This window comes from Anolis carolinensis, unplaced genomic scaffold, assembly GCF_035594765.1.
Source record: "Anolis carolinensis isolate JA03-04 unplaced genomic scaffold, rAnoCar3.1.pri scaffold_8, whole genome shotgun sequence".
In the NCBI taxonomy this organism is placed as follows: Eukaryota; Metazoa; Chordata; class Lepidosauria; order Squamata; family Dactyloidae; genus Anolis; species Anolis carolinensis.
The window spans coordinates 25,343,098-25,363,805 of record NW_026943819.1 but is presented as its reverse complement, the minus strand read 5'-3'; the positions used below and the strand labels follow the sequence as shown (position 1 = coordinate 25,363,805).

Here is a 20,708-nt window from a genome sequence, read left to right as displayed (position 1 = left end):
TCCCCGAGAATAATGATTTGATCAGAGTTGGACAGTCTTATCTTAAATTTGAGCTTTATGTAAATATTCAAAAACATTTAACCTACTGATGCCTCAATTAATGTACAGTAGAGTTTCACCTATCCAAGCCTCGCTTATCCAAGCCTCTGGATAATCCAAGCCATTTTTGTTGTCAATGTTTTCAATATATCTTGATATTTTGGTGCTAAATTCGTAAATACAGTAATTACAACATAACATTACTGCGTATTAAACTACTTTTTCTGTCAAATTTGTTTTGGTGCTTAATTTGTAAAACCATTACCTAATTTGATGTTTAATAGGCTTTTCCTTAATCCCTCCTTATTATCCAAGATATTCGCTTATCCAAGCTTCTGCCGGCCCGTTTAGCTTGGATAAGTGAGACTCTACTTTTATTGGTATCTATTTTTATTTCTGAAATTTACCACTCTTGGCTTATACTGGAGTCAATGTTTTCCCAGGGTTTTTTGTGGTAAAATTAGGTGCCTCAGCTTATATTCGGGTCAGCTTATACTCGAGTATATACGGTACTTGCCTTTTACTGTCCACTACTCCAACTTAAGAAAGAGTAACCTGAGGTGGCAATACCGATCCAAGTACAGATACAAACAGTAAGACTTTGCTGCTGAAGTTGCAGTCATAGTACACCATGGCTATTTGAGAACAAAACTGTCATTACATCCCATGTTTCTTGAGACAGTTAGAGAATCCAGCATTCCATTCACCCCAAAAGATTAGAGATGGTTATTCTCCTGGTTGTTTGTGCCGTCACTATTACACAGAAAGAAAGGGAAGTGTAAAGAAGTGTGTTTTTATTTTGATTTATAGATATCATGTTTAATTGCGTTTTAAAAGTCATGTTTAACTATGTTTAAAAGGATAAGTATTAGTTACCAGTTCGTGGGGGATGGTAGCCAGCTCAGCATTCTGAGGCAGGTTGCCATAGTAACGAGGGCGGAGCCAACCGCTGTTTGGAGGAAAAGGAGGGAATGTTTTAAAAAACAGTCTAGTCTGTGATCTGAGTCACAGGGAAAACACTGGCTCCAGGTTAGGGAAACCAGGGAAGCTCAGATCTCTAGTTGTGTCATATTAAACAAGTTAAGTGACTTGTTTGGGTTTATTCGTAGAGTCTGAGTGGTAAGGGGAAGCAATCCCAGTTAGATCCAAAGTGATCAGTTGATAGCTTTTGTTGTAAGAGAAGAAAAAAGTTTAGACTGCTCAAGGAAAGGAGAAAGTATTTTGAAAGTGGATTCATCATAGGTTATATTTGCAACTGTATGAAGAAAGTGTAACTCTGAGAAACAACATTGTAACCACTAAGCTCTGTGCCTGAATAAACTTTTTAGTGTTCTCCAACATCCAAGCTTCTGTCACATATATTCTAGACTAAGTTACGCTACCATCTAAAGTGAATAAGAAGAAAAGGAAAAAAAATTCCCCTCTGCCTGAGATCTCCACAATTTGGTGGCAGCATTATAAAACATCTTTAATAACTAGTGGCAGCGGATATAAAATATAACAATAATAATATAATATATAATTTAAAAAATCCTCCATTTCTACAATCGGTGTCAGAGGTGGGATTTCAAAGGGTTCCCCCTGCCTGAGTTCTTTACAGGAAGTAATAGAAAAAACCCAGATCTCACAAAGTTTCTTGACCCACTTTCAGTTTGTAGCAAACAAAGTTGACCCTTGATGGTGTAAACAAATGGAGGGATATTGGAGGCACCATCCTTGGATTGCATGAGAAGCCTGCAGAGTATGCAATGCGGATCCAGCCAAAGCTGGGCACACCTTTCCTATGCAGTATTTTCACTTGCATTCAGCTGGACAGCAGCTCCATATTCTAGGATGGAGAGAGCTGCCCGTCTTTCCATTAGAAAATACTGCTTAGCTGTAGAGCTGTATGCAATGGCGTAGTGACGATGTTTCCTCTTGTGCCAGTGTAGCTTCGTACGTTCCTGGTCTGTAGTCCCTTCCTTTGTCCTCTTGTGCAGATGTTATCCATCCTTTATCCTATATATAAAAATATATACATATACATTATTTCTTTTTCACCTATGCTAATGTTTAATGATTTTCTTTTCCAGTATGACAGATTAAACCTAATCAAAGTAAGGACTTGATTCTATCTTTTCTGTGTTCTCCTCCCGTTGGTTCTCCACTTTTCCCTTTAGACCGTCACTTTGTTGTTCCAATTCTTAGGTAAAGCCGTGGGCTAGAATGGCACGATTTGGGTGAGAGGGCAAGGCAGGGTGGTAGACAAATGAGTGTGGAGAATGAGTTCAAAATACATCAACTATACCTGGCTTGAAAATATTCAAACACAAATCCAAAAGGCAAATGTTGATTTAGCTATTTTATTTTTATTTTTCTGTTGCATATAATGGGACTTAAATATCCATGGATTTTGGTATCCACTGAGGATCTTGGAACCAAACCCCAGCAGAAACCAAAGGCCCATGGTATGCTCTTTCGCTGTACAACATGTTGCCTGAGATTGACTGCCGACCTCTAAAAATGACCACCAGATAGATTTATTTTAAGAGCATTTCTGACTTATCTTTCAGACAGTGTTCCCTATTCTGTTAGAAAAAAGAATCCAACAACAATACATTTTCAAAGTACAAAGTAAACAGTATTAAAGAGAAGACACCACACAACCACGTAAATAAAACATTTATTTTATTTATTTATTTACAATATTTATATTCCGCCCTTCTCACCCCAAAGGGGACTCAGGGCAGATTACAATGCATATATACATGGCAAACATTCAATGCCATTAGACATTAGATGATGTATAGATACACACAGAGGCAATTTAACATTTTCCAGCTTCTGGCTTCATGAGAATATGCTCAATTCTGGCCACAGGGGGAGTTGCCGCTTCACCGTCTACTTGTGACACCGAGTCCTTGATGGTATTACTTCCCCATTCTTTCCACACGCTGCTGGCAATGTTATGGTGTTGTAAATTAGTTAAATTCGCCTCCTGGATAAAGCGTACCTAAATTTCCTACTTGACAGATGCAACTGTCTTTTGTGCTGCTTAGGTAAACAACAAGCTAGGCTATTAATGGTCAGGGGCTTAACCCGACCCGAGCTTCAATCTCATGATCTCTTGGTCAGTAATGATTTACAGCCCAGCCGTGCATAAAGCATATCAGAATTTCTAGCCATGACCAAAGTGGGAGTTGAAATCTAATCCTGAACCAGAGTTTGGAGTGTCACTAATCTAGACCTGAATAAAATAGGAGCGGAATCTAGATATCAAAATTTTGCCTTTGAGTCAGTGCAGCAGCACTGTTTTGGATCTTTCTGTTCTTTGTTGAGATCCAGGCTGGCCGAGTGAGTCCAGTCTATGGTTTAGGGCAGGGGTCCCCAAACATTTGAAGCAGAGGGCCAGTCCACAATCCTTCAGACTGTTGAGGGGCCGAATTATCATTTGAAAAAAACAAAACAAATTCCTATGCATACTGCACGTCTTATTTGTAGTGCAACAACAACAACAACGAAAAAACAATACAATATTTAAAAATGAAAACAATTGTAACCAACATAAACCTATCAGGATTTCAATGGAAAGTGTGGGCCTGCTACTGGCCAATGAGATAGTCAAGCTAATTAGGATTGTTGTTGTTGCTGTGTGCCTTCAAGTCGTTTCAGACTTTGGCCAAACCTAAGTCTAAAATTAATTATTTATTTACTGCATTTATTTACTACATTTATATCCCACCCTTCTCACCCCGAAGGGGACTCAGAGCAGCTGCATGTACATACAATATATTATATTATTAGCATAACAAAATATTAGCATTATATATTACTATATTGAACTATACCACTATACTATTATATAATATGTAATATATAACATATAATTAATATTATTATATGGTATTACTATTAGTATTATATTGTATAACATAATATTATTATCAATATTATATGTATATACAATATATTATATTATTAAAACGGATATAAAATATTATAAAACTGAGGGTGGGGGCCAGGTAAATGACCTTGGAGGGCCGCATCCGGCCCCCGGGCCTTAGTTTGGGGACCCCTGGTTTAGGGTGTAGGATTTTGCTCAGTGATTTATAAACGTATGTGTTTCCATAATTCTAGCCTGCTAAGCTGCCCAAGAACTTGTGATGCATGTAAGAATTACAGGATCAAGCCTGTAAAGGAAGCATGCATCCTACATTTACCCTGAAAGAACAGCCCAGCTTTGCTGCATTTTGAAAATGAGAAAAGTAAACCTAAAAACACTGTCTGTGTTTGCAATGGAGTCCATGCCTTCTAGCTTTGGAATGCCTGATTTAGGATACCAGGCTTGACGTAGTGATGCTTTTCCCTTTCCACTTTTGCTCAGTTGTGAATTTATTGCAAAAATAATAAAATTGCAAATCGATCGTTGCTTGGCATTTCCAGGTTAGAAGTGACACTTGAGGATATGAATAACAGTATCCTTCTGTGGGTGTTCGGGGTGTTTTTCTACTCAATGCGTCATTTGGGATCCGTGTTGGCTTTTGTGGTATAAGCACTTAAACTTCCATTATAGATTCCTGCCAATTCCATTTTTTAAGTTGCCCTCGTTTTCATTTAGTGATGATTGCCAAAGTTTATTATAACACTTTCTGAAATCCTTGCTCTTCGTTCCTCTTTTTCTTTTATCTAGTGCCAAAAGGTCCATACTAACTTTTTCTTTTTTTTTTGTTTTATTTTGTCCTTACAGAAAAGCCAGAGTTGGTACAATGTAAGTACTTCAGTTTCCTTTATCACTCAATGCATGCAGGGAGGGAGGGAAGGAGAAAGAACTGAGCTGGATGACATGAGATCTTGCAACTTCATTAGACACAGGGATTTTAAATAAGAGGAATGGGGAGAAATTGCAGCCAGTACTGACTTCATAAAGAAGCGTTTCTTAGCAAACCAACAGTCTACTACTTCAGCCATGGATTACCTTCTGCATGTAAATCAATCATACATTGCAACTACTATCAGTTTGAGAAAGTTTATCTAGGCAGAACAGACAGGAAGGCAGAGATAATAATAATAAATAATAAACTTTATTTTTATATCCCACCCCATCTCCCCAAAAGTACTCGGGGTGGCTCACAACAGGGACAAGCCCGAAACAACAACATATTTGACAAAAACTTAAAACATGAAATAGTCCACATATTTAGGGTGGGAAGACAGTTGCTTGATTGGGTAGAACTTGGAATATACTGCTTTGCTTATTGGAGTTTTCTGTCTACCTTTTGCATTTATTTGGCACAAAAGGAAAAGCTCAATTTCTAGTTGTGTGCTTTCAAGTCATTGTGGACTTACAGGAACCCTAAGGCGAGCTTTTCATTAGATTTTCTGGGGCAGGGAATGTGAAACTTGCCCAGTATCACCCAATGGGTTGCCATGGCTCAGTGTGGAATTGAACCCTGATCTCAAGCGTCTTAGCCCAATGCTCAAACTGTCACACCTCAGAATAGTTCACCTTGCTATTGACACCAAGTCACACACAGAAGATAGTCTTTTGTAATTTTATTGAGCAAAAGCAAATATATATATCAAAGCAGGCAGAAATAAAATTCCCAAAGTAGTTGTAAAAAGAGTCAGTAAATCCAATAGTCTATAGGCAAAAACAAGAGTCCATTTCCCAAAGAAACAAAGGTCCACAGGTTACAAAGATCCAGGAACAGGAGAATTTCCAAGGCAGGAAGACATAGACATCCACTCTGATGAAGCGAGAATTGGCTTTGACAAAGATCTGTCTCTCAACACAGTTTTAAAAGTAACCCAAAAATGCATTTCTCTTTCCTTCAGAGGCCTCCCACTTTCCAGCTAATCTCAGGCTGCAGCGAGGCTGAGACATTCCTTTCCATTGCAAACGATCTGCTCTAGATAGTAATGGCGCTCCTTCAAGGCCAACCACATCATTATCTTGCACCTGAACAGGGGCCTGAGACAACTCCAGCTCATTATTTCCCATGGGAATATCATCCTGGTTGCTATCTATGACAGGCTGGTTCAAGATTTCATCCACAAGCTGCGTTTCTTACTCTTCTGAACCAGCCTGTATAATTCCCATCCCCAACTGGGTTATTCTGCAGTTGTGTGACTTTATGGATGACCACTCGAAGAAACACAGATACAAGTAGGCAACCTCTCTTAGTAGAACCACATACTAGGGAGGTACCCAGTTCCCCTTGAGATTTAATTTATCCTTTTCTGTTTACTTAATTCTTTCTGAGCCAATATCATTAGCTTTTCCCTATTTTTTATCCATAGTAACTTTGAAAACAGGAAATGAATTGGTTCTTAGTCATAGTTTCAGTATTGGATCTAAAGTCCCACGCGTCCCTTCTTCCTATCCCTCGCCCTTGACCTGGAGCCACATAATAGTCGTGTCCGGCTTTGATATATAGATTTCCCCTTTTGTCGGGTTTATATAATAATAATAAAACTTTATTTATATACCGCCCTATCTCCCGGATGGGACTCAGGGCGGTTTACAGTCATAAAAGCAACACAACATTACATAACAACATAACACAGATTATTAAACAAGGTAAAATAATACAATTATAACAATAAATCACACTTACATGACCAGATCAAGGGGTTCTCATCCCACCCTAACTAAGGGAGAGCCTGCTGTATTGATAAATGTGACTTTTCCATTTAAAAGGCATAGCAACGTATATTTCTTTATAGCACAACCTTTTCCACTCAACATCAGTAGTCCCAAATGATGCTGTCAGTGTAGAGATTATTTCTTTGCGTTGTTTGCTTTCTGTTGTCATGCATTGGCTTTATTTCTCAAAGGCCAACACAACAAACCACCAGTCTGCACGTTTCTATTATGGCTTCTTCTGTCTCCATCAGTCAGGTTCAAATGCTAGGACTGGTCCTGGCAAATGGCTTTTGTGCCATCCCATTCCTGGATTCAGCAATATTGAATTACATGCCGCATGCAGCCTATGCCCTCTAATGGACAAATGCACGAGTAGCTCTGGTGCCATTCATTTGAGTTCTGCTGTCTGGGTCAGGCATGCACGTCTGCACCAAATGCATTCTTGGGACATTTATAATGATAATGATAGATACACACAAATGTCTATACTAGACAATGTCGAAAAGATAAACAAACACCATAAAGGTTCAAAACATAAAAAGATGTGTATATTAGAGCATCTTGCAAAGGCCACAGAAATGGTCAGGCCTCTCTGAGTATAGAGCTATCTTCCCTCTATGTAAAAAGGATAAGTGAATACTATAAAGTTTCAAAACATAAGTTGCACTATGTAATTCAGAGCACCATATACATACATATACATATATTAACCAATATTATTTTGCAAAGTTTGAATGCGTTTATATTATTTTGGTTGCCAAATTCAATTGATGTTTAAATAGTGGAGACTATTACAGTCTGGAAGATACTACTGTGGATTATAACAGTTGACTGTACTTATTATTTTCATTATTTTTGTTAACTCTCAGGTAATATTGTATGTACAGTAGAGTCTCACTTATCCAACATTCGCTTATCCAATGTTCTGGATTATCCAACGCAGTCGGCCTTTAAGTAGTCAGTGTTTTTGTATTCAATCTTTTCAATACATTGGGGCTAAATTTGTAAATACAGTAATTACTACATAACATTGCTGTGTATTGAACTGCTTTTTCTGTCAAATTTGTTGTATAACATGATGTTTTGGTGCTTAATTTGTAAAATCATAATGTAATTTGATGTTTAATAGGCTTTTCCTTAATCCCTCCTTATTATCCAACGTATTCACTTATCTAACGTTCTGCCGGCCCGTTTAGCTTGGATAAGTGAGACTCTACTGTATATGGAGCTCTGAATTACATAGTGCAACTTATGTTTTGAAACGTTATAGTATTCGCTTATCCTTTTTACATAGAGGGAAGATAGCTCTATACTCGGAGAGGCCTGACTATTTCTGTGGCCTTTGCAAGATGCTCTAATATACACATCTTTTTATGTTTTGAACCTTTATAGTGTTTGTTTATCTTTTCGACATTTATAATGATGCCAGCAGTTGAGGTGTTCTCTGCATACGAAATTCCCCAACTTTTCCAAAGCCACGCTCGGAAGAAAAAGCCATGTTGGAAGATCTAGTCATGAGACCATAACGTTGTGAGACATTAAGAAGGTTAAGAAGGAAAGCAGAACCTTGGAACTCCTTTAAATCAACCCATTTATTTCAGCCTAAGTTTTTGGTGAGCTGCAACCCATTTCTTTAGATGCAAGAAAAAGCATCCACATTTGCCCAAAGTTCTAGAGAGGACAAAGCAATTGTGTGTATGTGTGTGTGCAACCCTTTGTGTGCTTTTAAAATAGTAATAGGTTGAATGGCTAAAGCAGAACATTATTATTATCATCATCATTATTTGGTCCAAGGGCTGTTTGCATGACTGCCTGGCTACATGACAGTCTGTATCCATGGATCATGTACTGTATGCATGTATATGATTTACTGTCGGTGTGTCCTTGTTGTTTTATTTCTGTTCTCTTGTTTTTCCCCCCTCCATGTATTTTACAGCATGAAAGACAACACATCCGAAGAGTAAGCACCGTTTGTGAATTTCTAGTTTATTTTGTCCTAGTTCTAGAGGCTAGAATCCAGACCCCTTTGACCAGGCAAAAACTCAGTGCTGAAATAGGGTTGGTGCCCTGCAAACGGCAAGGTTTCCTAAATTTAGCTGCGCGGTTTCTGCATTGGAATTGTGAACTTTCTAAATTTAGCCGGGGTTATCTGTTCTACGGTTACCTACCTCACAAATACCGAGCAAACTGCGCATAACTACAGAGAGAAATGTTTCTTACCCACATCAACCAAACCAATCCAAAAATGCAACGTTTCTTGCACATTGAGCATTTCTGTTCTTGCAAAGAAATGTTGTGAAACACTTGTGTTACACTTGAGCATCGAAATGGAACAAGTATGCCTTAAAAGTGCTCAAACTCCACTATTTTTTTAAAAAAGGTATTATTATGGGACCATTTTTTCAGAAGGTGGAAGCACCAGTCCTATTCCTGCACGTTTTTACTGGTTTTCCTGTGTCTTTCCAGCCTTTCCTGTTGATAGTGCCTCTCTTTTGCCACTCTTCCTTGTTGGCCTTTCTGATGTACAAATGTCCCTCTTTTCCACAATATCTTTGCTTCCTTTCTCAAAATGATCCTAGATCCCACTTGTGGACCTTCTTCTGTGGCTTGCCGCTTAGCCTCCCAAATGATCTTGAACTTGTTTGATTTCTATATAGAATGTGCCGAGCTGCTCAGATTTGAAGTGCCAATCCCAATTATTAAGAGGGCATACTTTTCCTTGCATGGTAAGGAACTTTCCTCCATCCGTAGCCATTTTCCATTTTCTACAACCAACTTCCAATTGGGCCCTGTGCTAGTGCTGAGGTTGCTAAGCCCTCGCTAATTTACTCTTTCAATGACATTGACAGAATTAGGAACAGGCCAGTAGTTCTGAGATGCTGGCGTGAGATGTCAAACAAAGCAGAATAAAGATGAACGGCACTTCCTACATGCTAGGAAATGTGCCTCCAAGAACCTAGGAAGCAATATTTAGGAATTTAGGAATTATAGGAGTTGAAGTCCAAAACACCTGGAGGGCTGAAGTTTGCCCATGCCTACTTTAAATTAGAGATGGCCCAAATACCATTTCATCTTTTTATTTCATGTTTTTCTACAATTCTGTCCATTTGGATGGCACATAATGGTACAACCCCCTATGGAAAAGAAAGTGCAAAATAAAAAAGGGGAAATGGTAGACATTTGGTTGACTGATTTTCGGCATGCCAACTGTAGCCCTTGGCTGGCAGTGCCTAAAGCTGAGCGCCAGGCACTTAACGCTCAGCCCCGGCAGGCAGGGCCTACAGCCAAGCGCTTAATGCTCGTAGGCCTAAAGTCTTGCCTGTCAGGCCTACATCGAGCGCTTGGCTGTAGGCCCTACTTGCTGAGTGCTCCGTGGTCACAGACCCAGCAGGCAGAGCCTACAGCCGAGCGCTCAACACTCATAGGCCCAGCAGGCAAGGCCTACAGCCAAGCGCTTGACACTCGTAGGCCTACAGGGCCTACAGCCGAGCGCTCAACACTCATAGGCCCAGCAGGCAGAGCCTACAGCCAAGTGCTTGACAACTCGTAGGCCTACAGGGCCTACAGCCGAGCGCTCAACACTCATAGGCCCAGCAGGCAGAGCCTACAGCCAAGTGCTTGACACTCGTAGGCCTACAGGGCCTACAGCCGAGCGCTCAACACTCATAGGCCCAGCAGGCAGAGCCTACAGCCAAGCTCTTGACACTCGTAGGCCTACAAGACCTACAGCCGAGCACTCAACACTCATAGGCCCAGCAGGCAGAGCCTACAGCTGAGTGCCAGTTGGTGGGCCCACTCACCAGATGCAGAGCCCTGGCAGATCCTGGTGCTTTGCTACTCAAAGTCCGAAAATCTTCATTTTTTCAGACCTTGGGTGGAAAATCACATTTGTATAGCCGCCCATTTTCAGAAGCGACGGACAGAAATGGAAATAGGGCCATACAAATGGGACAAATAGAAACAGGTAGCGATTCCATACAAATGCACAAGACTACTTTAAACGGTTACAGTACATGTAGCAGGCTTTACATACAAGAACAAGTAAACGATGATTTAAAAATGAAATCAGAAATGATAAAGCTACTCTACACTTCTGCAGAAATGTTATCAATAGATTGATAGAGAAATAATTAGACTGATGGATGGATGGACAGAGAGTCATTTTTATTCCATTTCCTCAACAACAGAACCCAATGCAGTTAATGACTTATTTAGAAACGATGCAAATTAAATACTGCACAAAACCATTAGTGAAAGTTTAAATGTATGAGTTACTTGAAAGGCAATTAAACTATTTATAAAACATTAAAAACATGAACAATAATTAAAAGACTGTGTAAAAAAATTAAAAACATCACTATACAGTACAACATTAAAACTCCACTGCAGTCAGTTTCTAAAGACAGAATGGTATAAAGTTTTTTTGACTGGCTGATAAAAGAACAGCAAGGACAGGGAGAAGTGTCAAGGTTTAGGAGCAGCCAGCAAGAAGGCTCTTGTTCTCACATTCATGAAAGAACAGAGATACTATAGCTCTAAGCCCCATCCTAGAGAGGAATTTTAGAAGGATACTGTAAAGGGGTGTTTATTATTGTTATTATTGTGTCTAAGGCTCTTAATTACGAAGAGCTGCCACCAATTTGTAATGGAACTAATAATGACTGCCACCAATTTGGAAAGATGGAACCACCAATTGTAATGATCTAGTCACCAAAGACTCAGAGAGGAGACCTTTTACTTTTTATTCCTTTCTTCTTTTACTTATTTACTTTAGATGGTAGCGTATTTGGTTCAGATTATATATATGACAGAGGCTTCGATGTTGGAAAAACAACAACAAGTTTATTCAGGCACAATGCTTAGTGGTTACAATGATGTTTCTCACGAAGAGGTATTCTTAATAACAGTTACAATACTTGAATAAGATGAATCAACTCTCTAAAATATTACTTCTGTTACTTAAGGTAGTTAAACCCTATTCCTCAGCCACTTTTATACCACAGTCACCCCTGTGATCTGCTATCACAGATTCCCTGTTCCTTATCAGGACGTAGATTATATCAAATAAGTCACCAAACTTATTTTAAACTGACTCAAAATGACCAATTGAGTCTCCCTGATCCCTTTAACCTAGGTCAGTCTTCCCTGTGCCTCATCAGAACACAGACTGGTTCTTCTTTTTTAAACTCTGTTCTTCCTCAGCAAAACAGCAGTTGGCTCCGCCCACTTCTCCATGGCAACCAGCCTCTGAATGCTGAGAGCAGCTACTGTAATACTTACCATTCTAAAACAAAAACACACAATTAAACATAACATTTGTATACCAAAAAATTGTACTTCATTACAGATACTAAGATAGATGGTATTGAAAACAACTGAAGGGTCCAGCAGAACCAACAGGATAGACTTCTCCTGTCTCGTTCTCTGCATAGATCATTCCCCAAGGTGACCAAAACCATCTCTGTCCCATAGCTAGACCTGAAACCAGATTGAAATGCATCTAGATAACCTCACCTAGGAACCCCTGAGTTGGTGCTGGTCTCTAATGAAACCCTGGGACAATATTTGTCTCTGCATTTCTAAGCAGACACTTTGAGCACACAAGGGCATTTCCAATAATAGCTCTGTTAGCACTCAAGAGGCTGTTCTATTCTCCTGAGCAATAAAGGGATTTCAGCATTCTGCTTCTGGGACTGTTTCAGAAAACAGGGCCTAACTTTGCTTTAATAAGGTGTTATAAAGGTTGAGCTATTGCATACAGATATAAATGTACTTGCTTGCAGTGCCATAAATACTTGCTCCGCCAGGTAGTCTCTGAAACTTAGTAAAACTGGGCAGTGCAAGTGCTGATAGCAGTGTTCACACATTGTCCCAGTAATCTTTAGAACGATCCTGTGAAGGAAGGATTATGATCCTCATATTGTCAATAGAAGCCTTGTGAATATTGTAAGTTAGAGAAGATTTCCTTGGTTTATGCAGATCATAGGAAATTTTGTGACCAGAGCTTGAGATCTTCTGTATGGAAACAACCTTCTCTACCACTCATCTATCTCTTCCCACCCACTCTTAGCAAGAAACTAGCAGCAAAACATTGTACTCTAGGTCAGCATCCAAATAACAAGTCTAAAAGGGCAGTAGTAGTTATGCAAATTTGCATGGATTGAATTTGGCGCCAGTAGGGTGTAGGGCTATGACTGTAGGGACCATAGTTCAAACTCTGGGTGATTTTGATCACGTCACTCTCGCAACCTCAGAGAAAGGCAATGGCAAACCTCTTCCAATCCAATCTTGCCAAGATAACCCCATGATAGTGTCACCTTAAGGTTGCTGTAGGTGGAAAGGACTTGAGGGCACGCAACAGTAAATTGCTTCAATTTCAGTGACACTGGAACACACCACGATGGCTTAACATGAATGAGGACCTCAAGGGGCCAAAACAACATCTCAATTTCAGTGAAAATATTGTATATACTCGAATATAAGCCTAGTTTTTCAGCCCTTTTTTATGACTAAAAAAGCCCCCCTCGGCTTATACTCGGGTGAGGATTCTGGTTGGCTTATATTTGGTCAACCTCCAGCAGAAGCATACCATAGAAGGCCTGGAGGACCTAGAAAATGCCTAGATTTTGTCAAAACTCTGTGTTCCAGTGGAAGGTTATACAGTAGAGTCTCACTTATCCAACATAAACGGTCCGCCAGAACGTTGGATAAGCGAATATGTTGGATAATAAGGAGGCATTCAAGAAAAGCCTATTAAACATAAAATTAGGTTATGATTTTACAAATTAAGCACCAAAACATCATGTTTAACAACAAATTTGACAGGAAAAGTACAGTAGAATCTCACTTATCCAAGCCTCGCTTATCCAAGCTTCTGGATAATCCAAGCAATTTTTGTAGTCAATGTTTTCAATATATCGTGATATTTTGGTGCTAAATTCATAAATACAGTAATTACAACATAACATTATTGCATATTGAACTACTTTTTCTGTCAAATTTGTTGTATAACATGATGTTTTGGTGCTTAATTTGTAAAATCATAACCTAATTTGATGTTTAATAGGCTTTTCCTTAATCCCTCCTTAATATCCAAGATATTTGCTTATCCAAACTTCTGCTGGCCCATTTAGCTTGGATAAGTGAGACTCTACTGTAGTTCAATACGCTGTAATGCTACGTAGTAATTACTGTATTTACGAATGTAGTACCAAAACATCACAATGTATTGAAAACATTGACTACAAAAACATTGACTACTAAAAGGCAGACTGCGGAACGTTGGATAAGCGAATGTTGGATAAGTGAGACTCTACTGTATTGCATTTAACTCTCTTTTGCAATGTCAACGATGAGTGGCACCTCACCAGTTCACATTATTAATGTTTTCGATCTTTTGGCTATAAAATTTTGCATCTACATTTTTACATTCTTTTAGAGAGGGAGTTTGACTTAGGTGTGTGTGTCTGCTTTTTTGTCAATCTTTATGGAATTTATGCTGCTCCTTTGCCCCTGTCTCAGTGCCTCCTTATTTCCTGCATTCCACTTGGATTTTCTGTGTGAAGATTTTAAATTAAAACCACCACCAAAGCCGAGGGGACTTTTTTTTTTCCACCCTCTCTTTCAGCCACTTAGTCACTCACCCTTTTCCTGTGCCATTCTGTCCCGGCTCCTTGTGTTTGCCTTAAAGTTAATGGTTACCCTCCCACTTCTGCTGTCTCTGTGCTCCTCCTTTTACCCACCCAGAAAAAGCGAGTGGGTGTGCAGATACATCACAAAAAAACGTATTCCTGATCCTTATCTAAAACATTTCTCATCATCCGGTATCAAAGGGCGCTCGTTAAAGTTAGCACCGAAAAGAGGAGTCATTTGCTCAAGCTAATGGGTTCAACCCATTCAGATCCAATGCCGGCACACAAAAACTGCTTTATTTATGGTTCCCACATGATCACTATCATGTTATAGGATGCTTGACATTTTTGACATTGTTTGCACACCAAGGGGTTCTTCATTCTTGCTAATTTCTCAATGTGTGCCAACTAGAACATGGAGTTAAGCTACTTTTAAAAACTTTTAATAACTTTTTCAAAAGTAAACACTTCATAATATACTGCAATTATTCTCAACCTATGGGTCCCCAGATATTTTGGTCTTCAGCTCCCATAAATCTTAACAGCTGGTAAACTGGCTGGGATTTCTGGGAGTTGTAGGCGAAAACACCTTGGGACCCACAGGTTGAGAAACACTGATATAGTATTCTAGAATTGCATAGAATTAAAAGGGAGAGGTGTGACTTTGATGTAGGAAACAAGTGAATTGTAAAACAATAACCCACACTTCTATATCTTATAGCCTAGGCATGGGCAAACTTTGGTCATGCCTGCTATAGTCTAATTTTCTTAAAACTATAGAATATATAAATACTAGCTTTTCCCGGCCACGCGTTGCTGTGGCTTATGCTTTCAGAGTGTTGCTCTTTATTTACTGTCCTGATTTTAGAGATTATATTGTTCTGTATTATTATTAATCGCTTTGAATGCGATTTCCTGCTTCTTGGCAGGGGTTGGACTGGATGGCCCATGAGGTCTCTTCCAACTCTACTATTCTATGATTCTATGATTCTATATCACAGTAATTATTACATATTATATTTATAATCTTATATTATCTGCTTAGAACTGGATTATATGAGGCCCCTTCTTCACAGCTGTATAAAATGCACACTGAAGTGGATTATATGGAAGTGTGGAGTCCAGATAATCCAGTGCAAATTGGATAATTGTGGAACAGGCCGAGGCCTAAGTCTGCCTGTCCCCTGGGCTGAGTTGGTTGCTAGGAGACCAAGTGGGCAGAGATTAGTCCTCTAACTGGCAGCAATTGGATAAAAACATTTATTGCTCTCCCTCTAATTAGGACTTTATTTTTCTTTTCTTTTTGTTGTATCAACCTAGAGGCGTGGATGATGGGTTGTGTTGTCAAATTTTGAGGTTGGAGGGCCTGTAGTTTTGTTGTTTTGTTGGTCACCGTGATGCCATCACTCATTTATATATATAGATGTAAAACATCAAGTACAGTAGAATCTCACTTATCCAACGTTCTGGATTATCCAATGCATTTTTGTAGTCAATGTTTTCAATATATCATGATATTTTGGTGCTAGATTCATAAATACAGTAATTACAACATAGTATTACTGCGTATTGAACTACTTTTTCTGTCAAATTTGTTGTACAACATGATGTTTTGGTGCTTAATTTGTAAAATCACAACCTAATTTGATGTGTAATAGGCTTTTCCTTAATCCCTCCTTATTATCCAACATATTCGCTTATTCAACGTTCTGCCGGCCCGTTTATGTTGGATAAGTGAGACTCTACTGTATATAAAATTTGTTCAGACGTTCATCCTCTGTGAATATTTGAAGAAGGACGAGATTAACTTTTGAAGCCAAACCAAAGTTCAGCTGAACTGAACGAAATAAGCAAAAAGAAAGTAGAATATAAATAAGGAAACAAAAGTGTAAAAGTGACGATAACTAGTTTTAGAAAGAAATTGAAACGTACCATTTTCTTTGCTGTACATACTCATTCCATATTCAGGTATGGTAACACTTCTATTTATTCATCTTTGGAGATAATTTACATTCCAAACTTGCTATACGTCTTGACTCCCACCTAAAAAAGAGTAAAATACAGACATTAAAATATTTTACACATGCACTGCAATAAAGTCCTCAGATAATACAAATATTTTTACTTAACTCTATTGATGCTTATTCACTAGAGAAGTTTATTGATATTTACTAGTCTTCAGTGATATTGCGATGGTATTAATACTTTTAGAGTATTTTTATTGTGTGTCCTTGGGTCATTCCTGACCTATGAAAACCCTAAAGCATCCCTATTGCAGGGGTTTCTTGGCAAAATTGGTTCAGAAGAGGTTTGCCATTTCCTTCCTTTGAGAGTGTTGTATTTCATTGCCAAGAGCAGGTTCTAAAACTTTGTTCTCTAGAGTTGTAGTCCAACACTCAAACCACTATGCAACACGGTCCGTCTTGTAACTAAACTTGTATAAACGAGGATTAAGGAGTTGTGGAATAGCAATGTTGCTGACCACTCTTGGGAGCACTTTTTCCATAGCCCCTGATATGTTTCCACCATCGTTTTTCCTTTGTATGTTCTTCCTGCCTCCATTTATTCTTGTCATTCATGTCAACACCATTCCTTTCCCAATCTAACCATACTTGCTGGTAGATTACCTTGTTCAGAGAAATTGTATTCTCCCATTGGTTTTGTCTGCTTGTTTGTTGTTGTTTGGTGGGGGGCATTTGGGAAGAAAGGGATTCTTTTGTGGTCCATGGAACTTCTCTAGTTATGACCCATCTCTACTTGTCTGCCTAAACATTGTCTACAAACATTATTATTATTATTATTATTATTATTATTATTATTATTATTATTATTATTATTATTATTATTATTATTAATCGCACAGACAGACTATAAACAGAGGCACAACTATGTGTCCCAAATGATTCATTGGAACTTATGCCTCAAGTACCACCTCCCAGCAGCAAAGAACTGGTGGGATCACAAACCTGCAAAAGTCTTGGAAAATGAGCACGCAAAGATACTGTGGGACTTCCAAATCCAGACTGACAAAGTTCTGGAACACAACACACCAGACATCACAGTTGTGGAAAAGAAAAAGGTTTGGATCATTGATGTCGCCATCCCAGGTGACAGTCACATTGAAGAAAAACAACAGGAAAAACTCAGCCGCTATCAGGACCTCAAGATTGAACTTCAAAGACTCTGGCAGAAACCAGTGCAGGTGGTCCCGGTGGTGATGGGCACATTGGGTGCCGTGCCAAAAGATCTCAGCCGGCATTTGGAAACAATAGGCATTGACAAAATCACGATCTGCCAACTGCAAAAGACCACCCTACTGGGATCTGCACGCATCATCCGAAAATACATCACACAGTCCTAGACACTTGGAAAGTGTTCGACTTGTGATTTTGTGATATGAAATCCAGCATATCTATTTGTTTGCTGTGTCATACAATAAAATAATAATAATAATAATAATAATAATAATAATAATAATAATAATAATAATAATAATAATAATAATACGTTTATTTGTATCCCGCCACCATCTCCCCCGGAGGGGACTCGGGGCGGCTCACAGAAATATCAAATACAAAACAATAACAATATACAATACATCAATAAACAATAACATGCACCAATTGTAATATTTGCACATTAACCAAAAAGAATAAAAACACACTTATTAAAAACATAGAATTTAAAAACAGTGAGGTTGTAATAGTAGATTAGCAAAGGGCACATTATAAGTTGTAAACTCAAAACATAGATAAAGTGCTACAGATTCGTTTGAGGTCAATTTGTTTGCGGTCAATTTACACTGTTGCACCCGCATCTCTTCTTCTGTAGTTTTGAAACACTCTTTGACTACAAATTCCAAATGCATTTTTGAGAACATATTTCATATCCTGTTGAGGAAACTTTGTATACATTTAGTCTGACTTCCCAATTTTTTAAAGAAAGAGATTGAAAGATGGAGAACCCTATATGCAAATCAAGCAAGTCCTCCGAGTCTTCTGAATCCCAAAGACTTTGTAGAGCATCGTGAGAGAACTTCACTTTTTCTTGTGCACATCAACTCTGCTGAATGTTTACATGGAGAAGACTTACGGAGTAAAAAGAGAGCCATTGACAAGCAGAGCCGTTTGGGGTTTCGTCATCCCTGTTGTTATACAGATTGGCCTTTCGGTCTTCTTTCTCTCTCGCCCAACACAAACTCCGTCCAGCAACTTTGCATGACAGGAAACATCTGCTTGGAGGGAGGGAGGGCGAAGGCTGGGTTACTATAGGGCATTGGCCAAGAGAATAACCCAGAGACTGAAACTGACACGTGCAAGTCATTTTGGTGTCTTTCCCCCACTCGCTCCTTCCACGAAAGAGGGAAATTAACAAGGAATAAAGCAGTCTTGTAGCGAAGAGACGGAACAAGGAGTGTCCAGGGAAGTCATTGGATTGACTCCAAATATTGCCTTGCTGTGTGCACGGAGGAAAGGTCTAGAGCTGGATTGACTCCTTGCTGCTCCAGAGATGCCAACTAGGTGTTGGAGAAGCTGCTACTAGGTGTTGGAGGTGCTGCTACTTTGGCCTTGAGGAGGACTTGGTTACCATCGATCTATTGCAGTCCTGTTAACAGCCCTGTGGGTTGCTTCCATTGGGTTATTATTGCTGTCATCTGCTCTGAAGACATCTCTGCAGAGCTGTGGGAAGACTTGATGGAAAGATAGCCACCAAACCTGTCTGAAGGAACTCTTTTCAAGAGGGTCATGTTCCTTCACCTTTGGATCTGAAAAACCATGCCTGAAGAGAATGCAGTACTTTTCCAAGCAACTGTTCATATCTTCCAATAATTTGGGTCACAGTCCCGAATGTTAAGAGCATTTCGGTCCTGAAATTCACACTCCACTAGAGGAAGACGACCGGTAAAGTCAGTGGGGTACACCAATGTGCTATCATGGATGCTCTATCAGAATGCGGTGCCATGTGGAGTCTTCTGCTGGATCTAGAAGACAAGAGACTCCTCTGGTACCTGGAGCAGTTGCAGGATTTATCTGAAGACGATGAGAGCTCTGGATGGGAAGAGATTCCAGCTGTGAGTGTCTTCCTGTTGAATCCATTCTTCATGCTGATGTTCTTGTATTATCTTCTCACCTATTCTGCAAGTTCTGTTGACCATTTAGAGCAGGGGTCCTCAAACTTTTTAAGACGAGGGCCGGTCCACAATCCTTCTGACTGTTGACGGGCTGGATTATCATTTGGAAAAAAATACAAACAAATTCCGATGCACACTGCATATGTCTTATTTGTAGTGCAACAACAACAACAACAACAACAACGAAAGAACAATACAATATTTAAAAATAAAAACAATTTTAACCAACATACATTTATCAGGATTTCAATGGGAAGTATGGTCCTGCTTCTGGCCAATGAGATAGTCAAGTTAATTAGGATTGTTGTTGTTGTTGTTGTTGTTGTTGTGTGCCTTCAAGTCATTTCAGACTTTGGGTGAGCCTAAGTCTAAAATTTATTTATTATTTATTTATTTACTGCATTTATTTACTACATTTGTATCACACCCTTCTCACCCCAAAGGGGACTCAGAGTGGCTTACAAATTATATGTACATACAATATATTATATTATTAGCATAGCACAATATTAGCATTATATATTACTATATTGAACTATACCACTATACTGTAATATTATTAGTAATATTATATGTAATATAGAATATATAATCAATATTATTATATGGTATTATTATTAGTGTTATATTGTATTATATTATAATATTATTATCAATATTATATGTATATACAATATATTATATTATAAAACTGAGGGCGGGGGCCAGGTAAATGACCTCGAAGGGCCGCATCCGGCCCCCGGGCCTTAGTTTGGGAACTCCTGATTTAGAGCAATGATGGGCAACCTTTTGCGCTTGGTGTGTCAAAATTCACCAAAAAACCTAGCATGACTTGGGTGGTGTGTCACTTCGAGAGAAAAAACCCATAATTTTGCAATATGTATAGTTTAAATAACAAAATATATAATTGTGATATATAACTGTATTCAATAAATCAAAAACTATTTACTACCATTATTTCCATGTACAACAATCTATGGTACCTCTTGCAGTTTCCACACTGATTTCTCTCTATTCTAGTTTCAATGTAATCATGAATAATGAATAATATAATAATAATATAATAGTAATAATATGATAATATACTACAATAATGATAGAACAATAATAGAATGATATAATAATCATATCTCTCTCTCTCTCTCTCTCTCTCTCTCTCTCTCTCTCTCTCTCTATATATATATATAAATGTAATGTTTATAATTCCCATGGAGTAAACAACAAAACCACTGGACCAAATCACACCAAATTTGGCCACAAAAGACATAGCCATCCAATCAAT

At 38.7% G+C, this 20,708-nt stretch overlaps 1 protein-coding gene across 10 annotated transcripts in view; it reads left to right on the top strand.

The window, feature by feature from the left end:
* Nucleotides 1–20,708, top strand: part of gramd1b (GRAM domain containing 1B) — a 246,854-nt gene that overhangs the window by 182,894 nt on the left and 43,252 nt on the right. For 8 of the 10 annotated variants that reach the window (XM_062961375.1, XM_062961380.1, XM_062961378.1 and 5 more), the window contains 2 exons: nucleotides 4,766–4,786; nucleotides 8,601–8,624. In XM_062961375.1, the coding sequence (XP_062817445.1) occupies nucleotides 4,766–4,786; nucleotides 8,601–8,624 (45 nt within the window). The remainder of the gene's footprint in view (nucleotides 1–4,765; nucleotides 4,787–8,600; nucleotides 8,625–20,708) is intronic. The other 2 variants (XM_003222810.4, XM_062961374.1) reach the window with 1 other exon arrangement.